General features: G+C 41.4%; 1 protein-coding gene across 3 annotated transcripts in view; it reads left to right on the top strand.

The window, feature by feature from the left end:
* The window catches only part of hecw1a (HECT, C2 and WW domain containing E3 ubiquitin protein ligase 1a), a 34,766-nt gene extending 21,130 nt beyond the window's left edge, over positions 1-13,636 (top strand). For 2 of the 3 annotated variants that reach the window (XM_086066049.1, XM_086066048.1), the window contains 20 exons: positions 2,224-2,800; positions 4,611-4,709; positions 5,128-5,281; positions 5,915-6,024; positions 6,138-6,244; positions 6,444-6,629; positions 6,943-7,077; positions 7,182-7,296; positions 7,404-7,500; positions 7,874-7,957; positions 8,051-8,157; positions 8,481-8,595; positions 8,683-8,796; positions 9,607-9,759; positions 9,859-9,957; positions 10,050-10,179; positions 10,280-10,426; positions 10,532-10,646; positions 10,729-10,927; positions 11,234-13,636. In XM_086066049.1, coding sequence (XP_085922175.1) covers positions 2,224-2,800; positions 4,611-4,709; positions 5,128-5,281; positions 5,915-6,024; positions 6,138-6,244; positions 6,444-6,629; positions 6,943-7,077; positions 7,182-7,296; positions 7,404-7,500; positions 7,874-7,957; positions 8,051-8,157; positions 8,481-8,595; positions 8,683-8,796; positions 9,607-9,759; positions 9,859-9,957; positions 10,050-10,179; positions 10,280-10,426; positions 10,532-10,646; positions 10,729-10,927; positions 11,234-11,345 — 2,955 coding nt within the window. In that variant the 3' untranslated portion in view covers positions 11,346-13,636. The remainder of the gene's footprint in view (positions 1-2,223; positions 2,801-4,610; positions 4,710-5,127; positions 5,282-5,914; positions 6,025-6,137; positions 6,245-6,443; positions 6,630-6,942; positions 7,078-7,181; positions 7,297-7,403; positions 7,501-7,873; positions 7,958-8,050; positions 8,158-8,480; positions 8,596-8,682; positions 8,797-9,606; positions 9,760-9,858; positions 9,958-10,049; positions 10,180-10,279; positions 10,427-10,531; positions 10,647-10,728; positions 10,928-11,233) is intronic. The other variant, XM_086066050.1, reaches the window with a different exon arrangement.
* The last annotated feature ends 431 nt before the right edge of the window (positions 13,637-14,067 follow it).

The raw sequence follows: 14,067 nt of genomic DNA on the forward strand, positions 1-14,067 counted from the left end.
AGTTCCTGTCAAGTTATGTGTGTTACTTCACCACAACTCTGCCCAAAAAAAAAAACTGCTTGATGAATTGTTGAGCGCAAAGGACAACTCGATTGTTTTTGTTCTTTGGTTATTCATTTTCTTAAAGATGGTATGGTGGAACAGTTGAACAGAGTAAGTTGGAACAGGTTGGAATAGTTTGGAACAGGTGGGAAAAGGTTGATAACCTTTGAAAAAAACAGAAAGGGTATATCAAAATAAAATACATAGTATTTTTACCAAGAGTTAATAAAGAATATATATTATATACGTTTTAAAAGGTTCCCAACACAAAATTATTCAGAATTAGACTAGCATCTCAAACAAAGGAATAGTTTAGCTACTTAGAGTTGACTTCAATCTCAAGTTCAGTCCAGCAAATCAATTTAATCAATTTAAATAACCAAAACCAAAATTATCATTGCATTTGAAATCAAAATCAGCAGGAAACATTCAAACTCAAAGTCATTTTCCTACCACTTGCGTCTTGCAATTCACCAAGAGTTGTGGTGATAACGGCTTGTTTGCAGGAGGCAGGCGAGAGGGCTAGCTGAGCTCCTTGCAAATATTTCAATGCCATGTGCCTTCCATGGGTGCACAGGTGAATGTGGTCCGTCTTATAGCACTTCCTGTTTCCAGTTTCCACTAGCTGTCTGTGTGTGCTCGCCCTCTGCAGGTTGGGAGGGCATGCTGAATGTGCTCAATGGGATCATGGGATGATATTGGTGTTTGATGCAACAGTTCCTTAGACCCCAATATTAGATTTGGCAGAGGCATCTTTTGTTAAATTACAGTTTAAATTATTTAATTAAAAATATGCAAGTTTAATCCTGTAAACATCATTAGGATATAATTTATACATGATTTAAGGCAAGTTTTAAAATGTCTGAAGTCCACTTGTTTATGTTTAACAAATTTAAAACATCATAAATCATGCGGTTTTATACTAAATACTGTCTCAAATGTTCTCTAATTTATATACTGTAAATGTATAGGATTGTATACCTAAAAACATTTCTTGGGAGGAGTAATATGGCGGCCTCGCGGCTTCAAAAGTCTTGACCTATTGGCTATCCAGTAATATATACAGATCATTGCTGTAACGTCAGACAGAGTTTCTGTTAGCTTAATGCTAACATACATTGGGTTCACCGTTTTATTAGATGCAATATCAATGAACAGTTCTATTTTTGAAATATTTCCATACAAAAAACACTCCATGTTATAAGGTGCGTTATTTTTGTGACACAATGTATGTTAAATAGTTTATTATAATTGTTACGTATGTTTATTTAATAGATTTAGCGCTATTATGCTAGGTTATATCGGGTAGACGCACATATCATGTCGGCTTTTGTTCGCTGTGTTTCGAACAGACCAAAAAAAAACAAATCGCTTATCAATCTGGTGGCCCGTGGTTGTGTTATTACTTTAGCTAATGCTAAATGCTATCTTTGTTACCAGTTCACACAGTTCAATCAATGCACTCACCATTATCCAACCTTTTTTATTTGCAACTATTGGAAGCTGGCTGTGTCGTTTACCTCGCGTCGGTCCGGTCCCACATTTTGATGTTGGAAATTTGCCGCCAGAAAAGCTCAACTTGCGTTGGGTCTAACAGGCAAACGCAGCATTAGGCTAGCAGGATTAAATTGCGTGGCGGACGTAGCTCAGGATGTTGAGACGGCTGTCCAGTAACCAGAAGGTCGTCTGTTCAATCCCCGCTCTCCCCAAGTCATGCGTCGTTGTGTCCTTGGGCAAGACACTTCACACACATTGCCTCCAGTGCTACTTACATTGGTGTATGGAATGGGTGAATGGACGGAGGGGCCGTAGGCGCACACTGGCAGCCATGCTTTCGTCAGCCTGCCACAGGCCAGCTGTGGCTACTTAAGTAGCTTACCGTCACCAGAGTGTGAATTTGTGAGCGCGTGAATAATGTATCCGTTGTGAAGCATCTTTGAGTGTCCAAAATAGCGCTATATAAATCTGATGCATTATTATTATTTCCCATAATTCTTAGACACGTAAACAGGAAGTGGTTCTAGTTCCGGTATGACGAAAACAGACGTAATTAGATACGAATGAGAATGCAAACATAATTTGAACACGTGTCACCTGTCCACTATTGTGTGCTGAAAAATATGGTCCTTTTTTATAATGCTTACTATTTGCAATGGTCTATTATGTAAAATTTATTTTCAGGTCCCAGAGTGTCCCGGTCCATGCTGCTGTCGCTCCCTCCCACGCAGCCTCTCCATCGAACGTCTCTCGGAACTCAACCAACTCCTGGAAGGCGACGGAGGAGGTGGAGTGCACGCAGCAGTTAGAAGGATCTCGCTCTCTTATTTGGAAAGCGAGGAGGGGGATTCCAGTAACGGAGTTGGCAAAAAAAATCCAGGGAGCAACCATCGGGCCCGGGGTGAAAATGAGTGTGAGTTCTGTGACACTTCCTGCTACAGCACGTCCTGCTACAGCACGTCTTGTTACAGCACATCATGCTACAGCAACTCGGGCCACGAGGGCAGGGGTCGCTACTGCAGCCACACCCGACTCTCCTCTGTGGACAGCAACCGGCTCTCCGGAAGCACAGTGTTCTCCTCGCAGGACGAAGAGGAGGATGAGAGCACCTTTGAGTCGGGGCCAGATGCAAACAACTGTCCTGAGGGCCAGGAAGTGGGCGGCGGAGCTGGTGGAGAGAGGAGTGGAAGGCGGACGGAGGCCAGGGGAGAGGAACGTGGGGAATCAGTCGGGGCAGAGTCACGGGACACCAACAGCACTGGTAAGTGATAGCAAATCTGCTTCTGCTCTTCTACCGCCCGTATCTCTACGCTTGCTGACTTCCATTATGTGGCTGCATGCGATGTTTGTTTTCCAGTTTCGTACTGTGCCCCCCCGCTTTATAGAAGCATAGGTTGAGCCTTGTTTTTTTTTGTTTTTCCCTCTCCATCTACGCGTGAATGTCAGTCATGGTTAAAATGACGCCTGAGATAAACGGAATTAGCATAGTTACTGTATTAGCATATTATGAAAAATGTAGAAATGGGTCATCGTAATTTCTGAATAAGACATTTGATGGATGGAGGTAACAGTTTTACTAGTTAGGAGCGACAGTAATTCCACAGATACCTGCGGGCTGCTGCTTCTTGACATGTTGGTGTGTGTGTGTTTGTGTATTCATGTCCCACTGAAATTTGCTCTCATTATTTTGTTGCCCTGACAACCCAAGTGTGCCTACTTTAGTGCAGTGTTTCCCAACCTTCATAGTGCCAAAGCATACATTTTACTTTTTTTTTTATGTCACAGAAGGGGGTAATAATTATGTACCTTGGTTGAGTGAGGTTTTTTTTTAAGGTGTGTGAGAAATGTGAGTTGAAAAGAGTTTTTTTGCATGTGAGTTTTTTTTTGACCCACTGTAAATGGCACCACCTCATAAGAAGACAGCAATTAATAGACCTTCATTATGAAACCGCACGCCAACACTCAAAAGATGTCAATCTTTAAAAAAGTTAAGTGTAAGATGACATCCAATATGTGCTTGCGATACACACACAATACAAATAAGCGTAAAGTGTAAAACGTGGTCAAAAATTAGGTTGCGATTGCTTCTCGAAGAATTTGTGAATTCATTTGTGAATGATGCCAGTCGTGATAGCTGCGATGGGAAAGTAGGTCGCATACATCCAACGCTGTACTGTACAACTCACCAACTCTGCCAGACTTCCCTCTAAATTGGCTCTGTCCCCTGCTGTTCCCATCAAATTACCTCAACGTATGCCAAAACTGTGTGTTTGAATTCTCATTATGTGAGTTTGTACTACACATAGACAATATTGGCAGATGGCTTTAATTAAAGTTATTTTTGGGACAGTAGCTTTGGTGTCTTTGCTTCATGTAAACATGCAGTCTATATTTGTCCCCATTTGGGTCCCCCGTTTCCACCTGTACTTTAAAGTACAACCCTTACTTAGTGTAAAAAGTTTGATTGGTTGATAGATAAAAGGTGTGTCTCACTATATCTCATCACATTGTACTCCATTCCAACACACATTTATCAAAAAATTCACCACTTCATTGGAGAGTTCAAGCTGCCAGTCTTTCTGGACGGTGTGGGGCGAGCAAACAACTCAGACTCACGCTACGAGCCAACTCAATCGCAAGATGGATGTGATGTTTGGGTTCCTTTGCAAAATGGCTGCCACCGAGGAGAAGTTGGCATCCTATCTTGAGCGAAGTGATTGCTAATTTGCTAATTGTATCCTTACCGGGAGTCACAATTGAAAGGAGGAAGGTTGTCTCCACGGCAATGAGACGATAGGCCTAGCATTGCTGTGATTGACAATGGTATGCTTGGAACACTCTCAGAGCAAATATCAACGGGCCTTTCTGTCCTGTCCCCTTCTGTTTGGTCATTGTTTTTCATGTTTCTTGATCGCCAGTTAAGTGTAATTTAAAATAACCTCCCTGTACTTGTGCATGTGCAGTGACAATAAAGTTATTCCTTGATTCATTCACTCCTTAGTGCATTTTATTTACTCAAACAAATGTAGCTTGCCCTCGTGGTGTAACGTATTCCGAACTGTCTCCTGTAGGCTCAGGCTTCTCACCTCCCGTCGGCCATCCTCCAGTCCTTCTTCCCAGCCTTGACTTAGCCCATTTTCCTGCTGCCACTGACCAAGCCTTACCTCCAAGTAAGCACCAACGCATCTTACTATGGAGTCACATGCCGACAGCTTGGTCCACACCTGTGTGTGTGCATGTGTGTCATTCCGTTTGTGTTTGCTGCCATTCCTCCCACCTGCCCCTCCTCTCATGCTCAATCCATTAGGATTTAAATGTATAGTGATTCCCGAGATTTCTAGAAAAACATTTGTTTTTATATATACTGTTTTTTGTTTTTTTTACCCCTTCATTTAAAACCATTGAAATATATGTAAACTATTGACTATGACAATGACTATGGGCTATTGGAAATTAGCATAGATGCTACAGTGATTCTAAACCTTCAAAGAACGACAGTACACACGGAGCAACACATACAAACAGAGCAAGCGGGGAATTGGTTGTCAATTTCACCTCAAGCTAATCATTGTGTCTCCCGTGGCTCAGACTGGGAAGCTCGCATAGACAGCCATGGCCGAGTGTTCTACGTCGACCACGTCAACCGCACCACAACCTGGCAGAGACCCAGTCACAGTGGCAAGTGTAGCCATGGGATTCCCCGTTCAGGATCCAGTCAACAGATGGAGCAGCTCAACAGGAGGTCAGACGAAATATACGAGCTTTGACGTAATAGCTTCGCGGTGATTTCGAACGGGCATGTGATCATTAACATTCATCCTAGTAATTTCGTTCTCAGGTCATTGAATCGATCGCAACTGGACTGTTCTGGTTTTCTTTAATGTCCCTCTCGTCTGAGCAGGGTTTATCAGTTTATACACAGGCTAGCACAAACCTAGCATGTTGATGTGGACACCCAACAGTTTATACGCTAAGTTCGAGGCATGCCCCAAACCATGAGAGGTACCACTTTTTCAGACTCAAAATGACAACGGTTATTTTTGGAGAGCTGTTTGCTCTCTACCGAACTACCCGTACTGAAAATATGTACTATCGGTTCATTTTTTACTTTACAAATTTTGGATTATTGTTCAACCAAATATACAGTATATATTGCTAACATATGCTAACTAATAGTTACAGTTATTTTAAAAACACTTAAGTATATTAAGTATAAATAAAACGACAACTTTGCTCTACGCTCGAAGGTATGAAAACGAGATCATTGCCCGTCGTCCCTCATCACAAAACACAGTAGGCCGAGTAGCTAAGTAAAAACAAAGTTAATTCTGCAAGTTCATGCTAACCTTGTCATACGTCATCACTATCTTGGCAGGTACCAGAGCATCCAGAGAACCATGGCCACTGAAGAGGAAGGCGGAAGTCAGCGGTTAGAGCGAACTCCAAGTGTAGAGACAGACTCCGATGCTCCTCCAACAGCGACAGGTCAGCTCCTCGTCCAGGGTCCTCTCTTAACGCGCAGTGATTATAATTGTATCGTTGTTGTTTCTGGACAGTGGTGGGAAAACACTATCATTATTTGTCTTTGTGTCCACAAGGTCCAGCATCACCTGTCAATCATCAGAAGATCAGCCAGCTTCTTCAGTCACCCGCTGTCAAGTTCATTACACACCCGGAATTTTTTACTATGTTGCATAGTAACTACGTGAGTGCTACACTCCCATGACTAAGGCTAGTCCTCTATGAACTTGGCAGAACCAGTCAATGCCAGTACAAATGAAAAATCTTTTGACGTATAAAGCTGACAGTGGCAGCGTATGAGTTAACTCATCATTTTATCTGAAACAAAAATGTACAAACTTGAGTCCAAAACTTCTTCTCCTCTTTTTCTCGGTCCTTCCCAGGCAGCCTACCGGATGTTCACCGGCAGTAGCTGTGTGAAGCACATGATCCTGAAGGTGCGCCGCGATGCCAAAAACTTTGAGCGCTACCAACATAACCGGGACCTGGTGGTCTTCCTCAACAAGTTTGCAGACACTCAACTGGAGTTGCCGCGGGGCTGGGAGATCAAAACTGACCCACAGGGCAAGGTAGGACGGAAGAATGACGCCATAGGAAGTCCATATTTGGGCATAGGGGGCGGGACTGGAAATTAAGGGGCAGGACTTAGACCAGAAGTTAAGTGGCGAGACAGGAAGTGACTCACACCTGCCAAAAAGATTGACGAAAGTAACATTCTCTTAGGACACTTTGAGACTTATCTTGAAGATTGTATGGTAGATGAAATTTTAGCCTTTGCATTTTAGAATAACGGGAATTGTGATTAACGTAATCACGTGAAGGTTTACCTTCATTATATGTGCAGATTTTGAGCGTTTGATTTGATTCCCATCTGTCTTCCAGTCTTTCTTTGTGGATCACAACAGTCGAGCCACAACCTTCATCGACCCTCGAATCCCTCTTCAAAATGGCAGACTACCAGGCCACCTCGCCCACAGGCAACATTTGCAGAGGCTACGTAGCTACAGTGCAGGAGAGGTACACACCAATAAAATATTTGTCCTAATTTGATGCTCTCTAAAGTTAACTGTTATGAATATGATTATGACTGAAACGTTTATTTTTCTGTTGTTTTTTTGCAGGCTTCTGATGTGTCTAGGAGTCGCGGTGCTTCTTTCATGGCCAGGCCTGCGAACAGCCTGGTTGCTGCCATACGAAGCCAGCATCATCCTGACCCGCAGCAGTCCGCCGCTGCATGTAAGCAACCGCCCAAACTTGAACTAATTGTTTTGGAACTAAAGCACATATACGGAAAGCTGTTTACCTGTTCACCGTTTTTCCTGTTCTCCCGTTTTTTTCTCTAGCGTACAATGACAAGATTGTGGCGTTCCTTCGACAACCAAACATATTTGACATGCTGCAGGAGCGGCAACCCAACCTCAACAGAAACTATGCACTTAGGTATGTCATATATTTGCGTCTCATTATTTGCAAATTTACACATTTGCAGATTATTTTTTTGGATCATCTATTTTCTGAAAAGCTCATGCTCATGCCAAAGCAAAATAAAAATGGTTTTGACACCATCTTGTGGCATCTTGGTTCCAAGGAACTATGTAGAAGAGAGTTGAGGAGCTTCAGCTTGGCAAAAGTAGTAATTGGGCGCCATCTTGGAGCTTCTTTTAGACCAAAGGAGCGCTTTCAGCCATCTTGTGGCATTTATAGGCAATTATCAAACTTCATTTAATTACAGATTTTTAAAGAAGTTGGTAAGTGTATTTTTCTTGTTCATTTGCAAATTTAGACTTTTTGAGACTCTTTGTTTACATTGTAGGGAAAAGATCCATTACATCCGGTCTGAAGGTACCCAGGGTGTTGAGAAGCTATCATGTGACGCAGACTTGGTCATCCTGTTAAGGTGTGCAACCCAAGAACCGACACCTGATTGGTTTTATTGTGACCACATGAAAACAGAATGAAAGATGCTCCTTGTTTTTGTTTTTTCTTGCAGTTTGTTTGAAGAGGAGATTATGTCGTATATTCCGCCTCACCCAATCCATCCTGGCTTTAGTTTTTCGCCACGCTGTTCCCCCGGCAACTCGCCGCAGAACTCTCCCGGTAGGTCGGTTCATGGATCAAACACCCGTTGTGATTTTTGCTTCTTGACTTAAAATGATAAGACGAGCCCTGAGTGGTGATCATTACACTGCTGATAGTACTTGCCGTGCAATGTTAGGGAGCACTAATGTGATCTAAATTGAGGTCTAGTAGACCTTGGGGGTGCTGTGATTCCTCCTGTGCTGGGGTTTTACATGCTAGTAATGAGGAAAGTAGGTCAAAGCGGGGAAGTCTGTATTGATGATGATAACTATCCATCCATCCATTTTCTAAACCTCCAACTGATGATGTCATCTTTTTATTTGTTTCCCCTCTTTGTGTAGGTTTGCAGAGAGCCAGAGCGCCAGCCCCTTACCGGAGAGACTTTGAGGCCAAGCTCAGAAATTTCTACAGAAAATTAGAAGCAAAGGGCTACGGCCAGGGACCAGGCAAGATTAAGTAAGACCGGCAGCAAATGTATTATGAGACATACAAAGATATACAGTATTTACCGCATTTACTCTCATGATATTCTCATTACTGCAGACTACTGATAAGACGAGAACACCTGCTGGAGGGCACCTTCAACCAGGTGATGGCATATTCCCGCAAAGAGCTACAGAGGAACAAACTCTACGTCACCTTCATTGGGGAGGAGGGGTGAGACACACATAGACAGACATATCCTCTTAATAGTTATGAAGGTGTGGTAGCACCCTCAAGTGGTATGTGAAAGAATCACAGCCTTATCACATTGCAGTTGTAACAAAATATTTGGATTTAATCTTTCGGAGCTGTTTGCTTTAAATGTCGCTTCAACGTTAAGTTTTTTTTAATGTAACTTTTATATGTAATACATTTTAGTTGAATCATTATAAAACTGTCTGATAAACAGTGGCCAAAACCAAGCAGCATGTAAATGCTTGTGGTGAGGCTCCATAGTTATTGAGTTGCTAATGACAGGCTGCTGTTGTGTACAAATGTTTTGACATTAATGGATGTGGCAAGGAAGTAAAAAAAAAAAGATGTTCATATTTCAAAGTTTTAGCGACATTTCATTTACATTTTGGAAAGACAGAAATAAAGTAATATATGTATTCGACATACAAAAGTAACACAATAGCTATCTAGCTAGTCAGCTAGCCAGCTAGCTATCTTGTGTGTTCCAAAGTTTTAAAGACATCTTATTCACATTCTAAAATATAGAAATAAATCAATATTAATTTGGACATACAAAAGTAACATAATAGCTAGCTAGCCAGCCAGTTAGATAGCTAGCTATCTTGCCCAACTACAGCAATGCTAGCATGCTATTGGCTAGGTAATAATTAGCAACAATATTACACACCAAGAGTTATGATTTCTGAAAAAGACCACTCTACTTTTATTGCTGGAGACTGATTTCGCATTTCTTCAAAACTGACAAATTGGAGCACTAATAGGTTCCCTTCCTCCATTTTGTCTTCTCAGGTTGGATTACAGCGGACCCTCCAGAGAGTTTTTTTTCCTTTTGTCTCAGGAGTTGTTTAATCCCTATTACGGTCTTTTTGAATATTCGGCCAATGACACCTACACTGTTCAAATCAGCCCTATGTCGGCATTTGTTGAGAACCATCTGGAATGGTGAGATAATGTACACAACACAAACAGAACAGCAATGTCAGCGCACTCACGTCCTGACTTTCTTTCAAATGCCATTTGTGTGTGTGTGTGTGTGTCCAGGTTCCGATTCAGTGGGCGCATTCTGGGCCTGGCGCTCATTCATCAATACCTCCTTGACGCTTTCTTCACCAGGCCTTTCTACAAGGCGCTACTCAGGCTGTAAGCATATTCGGTCATAAGTACAGCACTGTTCCGGTTCAGTTTGCATCCGCGCTATTGTGGTTAATGTCGCTGAACTTTGGATCTCACAGCCCGACAGACCTTTCCGATTTGGAGTATCTGGATGAGGAGTTCCACCAGTCTCTGCAGTGGATGAAGGACAATGACATCACAGACATCCTGGACCTCACATTTACTGTTAATGAGGAGGTTTTTGGCCAGGTGTTGCATATGTGGCTGTATTCAGTAGTTCAATAATTCAACACACACGACCTTGATTGGTGTTTTTTTTGTAACTTGTTACTTTCACTACTGTTGCTAGGTAACGGAACGGGAGTTAAAGTCTGGCGGCTCCAACCTGCAAGTGACTGAGAAGAACAAAAAGGATTACATCGAGCGAATGACAAAATGGAGGGTGGAAAGAGGAGTGGTGCAACAGACGGAAGCGCTGGTCAGAGGCTTCTATGAGGTAGATGCGGTTTGAGCTCGCCAAAAATCCATTCTAACTGGACTGGCAGTGAATGGGTTAAAACGATAGCGAGAAAACAGTTTTTGTGGTGGTTTTGTGTCACAGGTGGTCGACTCCAGACTGGTGTCAGTTTTTGATGCCCGAGAGTTGGAGCTGGTTATTGCCGGTACTGTGGAAATTGATCTCGGGGACTGGAGGAGCAATACAGAGTATAGAGGAGGTATGTGTGCGATTATTTTGTTTTTTTTTGTTGATAATTTCCTGTAAACCCAATTCTACACTAAAAAGTCAATTTTGCCTAGGTTACCATGACGGCCACATAGTGATGCGGTGGTTCTGGGCGGCTGTGGAGCGATTCAACAATGAGCAGCGCCTGCGCCTACTCCAGTTTGTAACCGGGACGTCCAGCGTGCCGTACGAAGGCTTCGCCGCCCTGCGCGGATCCAACGGCCTACGACGTTTCTGCATTGAGAAGTGGGGCAAAGTTACGTCTCTACCCAGGTAATTAATTCCAATAATAAAAAAGTTATAAGCCTGATTTTTCAGATAAAAAAATAATAAATCGTACAAATCGTACAGTGTACATGTACAAGATTACTGATGTGTATTTTCTAAATTTTAGTTTTAAAAAAAATCGCAATAATCAATTTATAGATTCGTATCGGGATTAACCTGTATCGAATCAAATCGTGACCTATGAATTGTGATACGAATCAAATCGGCAGGTACTAGGAAATTCACACCCCTAATATATATATATATATATATATATATATGACTATATGACTATATTTTCCCTTTTTTCAGGGCCCATACGTGTTTTAACCGTCTTGACCTGCCCCCATACCCTTCGTACACGATGCTGTACGAGAAACTGTTGACAGCCGTGGAGGAAACCAGCACATTTGGTCTGGAGTGAGACTCATAAAGCACCCGGCGAGGGCAAACGTCGACTCGGAGCGGTCGGACAGACGCATCCTGGATTCTGTGATCGTGCAGACTGAACAATGATGACGGTGACGTGGTTATTGCGTATGTCAAATGAATGTTACGGTATCGTGTATTAGTGTCACATTTGAGGGTTTTTCGTGACCGGAAGCGGCCGTTCGGCCTTGAGATGTATAATGGTATCAATCATAAAACATGCAGCCGACATGCACGTATCCAGATGCTAATAGCAACAAATAGAGCTTACATGTAAAACTGTTAACAGTTAATTATTTTAAATGACACTTTTTCAGTTATTTTACAAATCCTTAGTTCTGTTCCTCAAAATTTAGCAACACAAATGATCTTTTAAATGTTGTTTCAATTTCCGTCAATGAACGAAACGGTGAAAAATGCTATTCAGAACTGCTACGTTGTTATGTGAATTCAACATACCAAACGAAGGGTTTATATGCTCAGGTAGTTTATTGGACATAATTACAAATACACATGCACAGAACGGCTCTAAAGAAGAGTGTGGGCAGTAATTCATAAAATGGACGCCAAAGAAACATATCTAGTATTTATATGTAAGAAAGCTCGCTTCCACTTGGATGGATCAATGCAAGTTTACAATCATAATCAGAGGTGGCAAATCCAGGTCCAGAAAGTAAAAACCCTGCCACAGTTTGGCTTTAGCCCTTATTGCTAATTGTTTCAGTTTCAGTCGTGCTAGCTAGCTAGCTCGCTAGCTCCCACGGTGCTCGTTTACCTGCTACGGATCTAGCGAGCTAGCTTGCTAGCACCAGGTGCTAAAGCCAAACTGGATTTACCACCTCTGCTCATAATTAAATTTAATGTAAGAGTAAAAGCATCAAGAAATATTTAATCAGATAGTTTAGCATTAGGGTTAGAGTTAAAGAAAGCTTGGTAATAGATGTATTTAAAAAATCAAAAAAAAAAATTGTTTGTGGTTGTGAACCACTGGGAAGATAAGCCACAAATTTACAAAGCATTTACGAAAGCCATTTTCCCCTATTTTTATGCAATGTTGCTAAGTTTAATATTCTGAAAAGCATTTTGGTTTGTTTCTATCATGAACAGCAACAACAAATGGAATCTCAAAGGTCAAACAGTCTGTTCTGAACAACAGCTGAAACATCAGCAGTTGCTCCAAGCTTCGACTGCTGCTGAAATTCTTGGAATATTCTATTAATTTATTTATTTTTACATTGAGGCTTCCAAAAGTCTTCCACTGCACTGACATCTGACTGATGTGGGCTTTTTGGACTCAGCTGTGTATGTGCAAGAGGGACAATCTAAAATCAACATACTGTTTTTCTTGCAGCTGAACGTAACATGGAGAAATGTGGATGTGCAGAAAAACAACCTCATATAAACTAATTCCTAGTCCTAATAAAGTAGTGTAGCTCCATATCGGTGTTCTTCAACAATAGCTCGCTAGATCTCCAGTTTGATTGCAATCAAATGATATTAGTAGCCAGAAGATTGATGCGGAGGCCGAAATCATAAAATTGGAGGGCAAAGACGATTATGTTGCAGAATCCACTTTTTTGCTACCAATTTTTTTCTACTGTTATTTCTATGGTATTGTATTCTAATTCAAGGGGGTTGGCTTGACGCTTTCCTCGAATGTTGAGTTTGTTCATTGGCGACGGGAGCCTGCCTTCATTTTGAAGCCTTTGCATTTTGATATTTATGGCTTTTCTATTATTAATGTAGCTCACTTGTTATGTTGTTGTTGTTGTTATTAATCATGTTGATTTTTCTGTTGTCTGGCTCAACTGTCAGTTTTTCAGATTTATTTATTATTGTGCGGCATGTAACAACAAACAATGTTATTTTTCCACAAACTTTAATATTAAGCACTGATATGTAATAGGGTGGGGGATTATACCTCAGTTATGATCATGGCTATTGAGTTTTGTTTGAAATAATATAAAAATATTTATCAAAATAAGCTTATGGGAAAGGATCCGATTTGTCAAAGTGACAAATTGTGGCGTGTGGTCATTTTTGCAGGGGGCTGAATACTGAGGCATGCATTTTGTGTGTACATTTTTTTGTGTCGATTATTCACAGATGTAGATAATGTTGAAAAGTACAGTTTTATTATTTATTTCAATAAGTGCTCAGGCAGTCCCACCAATTCAGCACCACTATTCCATATGTCGATGAATTTGTGTTCATTTGCTGACATTGTTGTATGAAGTGAAGGCAGTGTTTGCCACTGTTGTCTAAAATAAAATATGGGAAAACATGTATTTGTTTATTTTTGGTGGAATTCAGTTGGCAAGAAACTGCACTTGAATAAAATTCTGAACAGCTTTTTTTTTTTTTACATTTGTCTTTGTGGCTTAACGATCCAAAACAAAGGGCCAGATCCACTAAAGGTTTGCGTAGCGCTAAGTTGAAACCAATTGCCTTTTTCTATTTATTTTAAATATTTATTTCATTTCAGAAAGCGTACACTACCTATAGGTTTAAAAGTGACAACATTTGGTGTTTTTCACACCTCAATTAAAAATGACTCATTACTTCGTTTGGCCTGCAGGCAAAAATGCTGCAAAAATTATCCTCCTGAAAGCGCACCGCTACTGTGCTTTTCCCAGTGTGTTCGCGCATGCGTAGTCAGCTTCCCAGTAGAAAAGTCCTTTACGCTTACGTTCGCACAGTGCATTCGTGAATTCGAA

This window comes from Leptonotus elevatus, chromosome 21 (genome assembly GCF_054856555.1).
Source record: "Leptonotus elevatus isolate MCC_2025b chromosome 21, RoL_Lele_1.0, whole genome shotgun sequence".
Classification (NCBI taxonomy): Eukaryota; Metazoa; Chordata; class Actinopteri; order Syngnathiformes; family Syngnathidae; genus Leptonotus; species Leptonotus elevatus.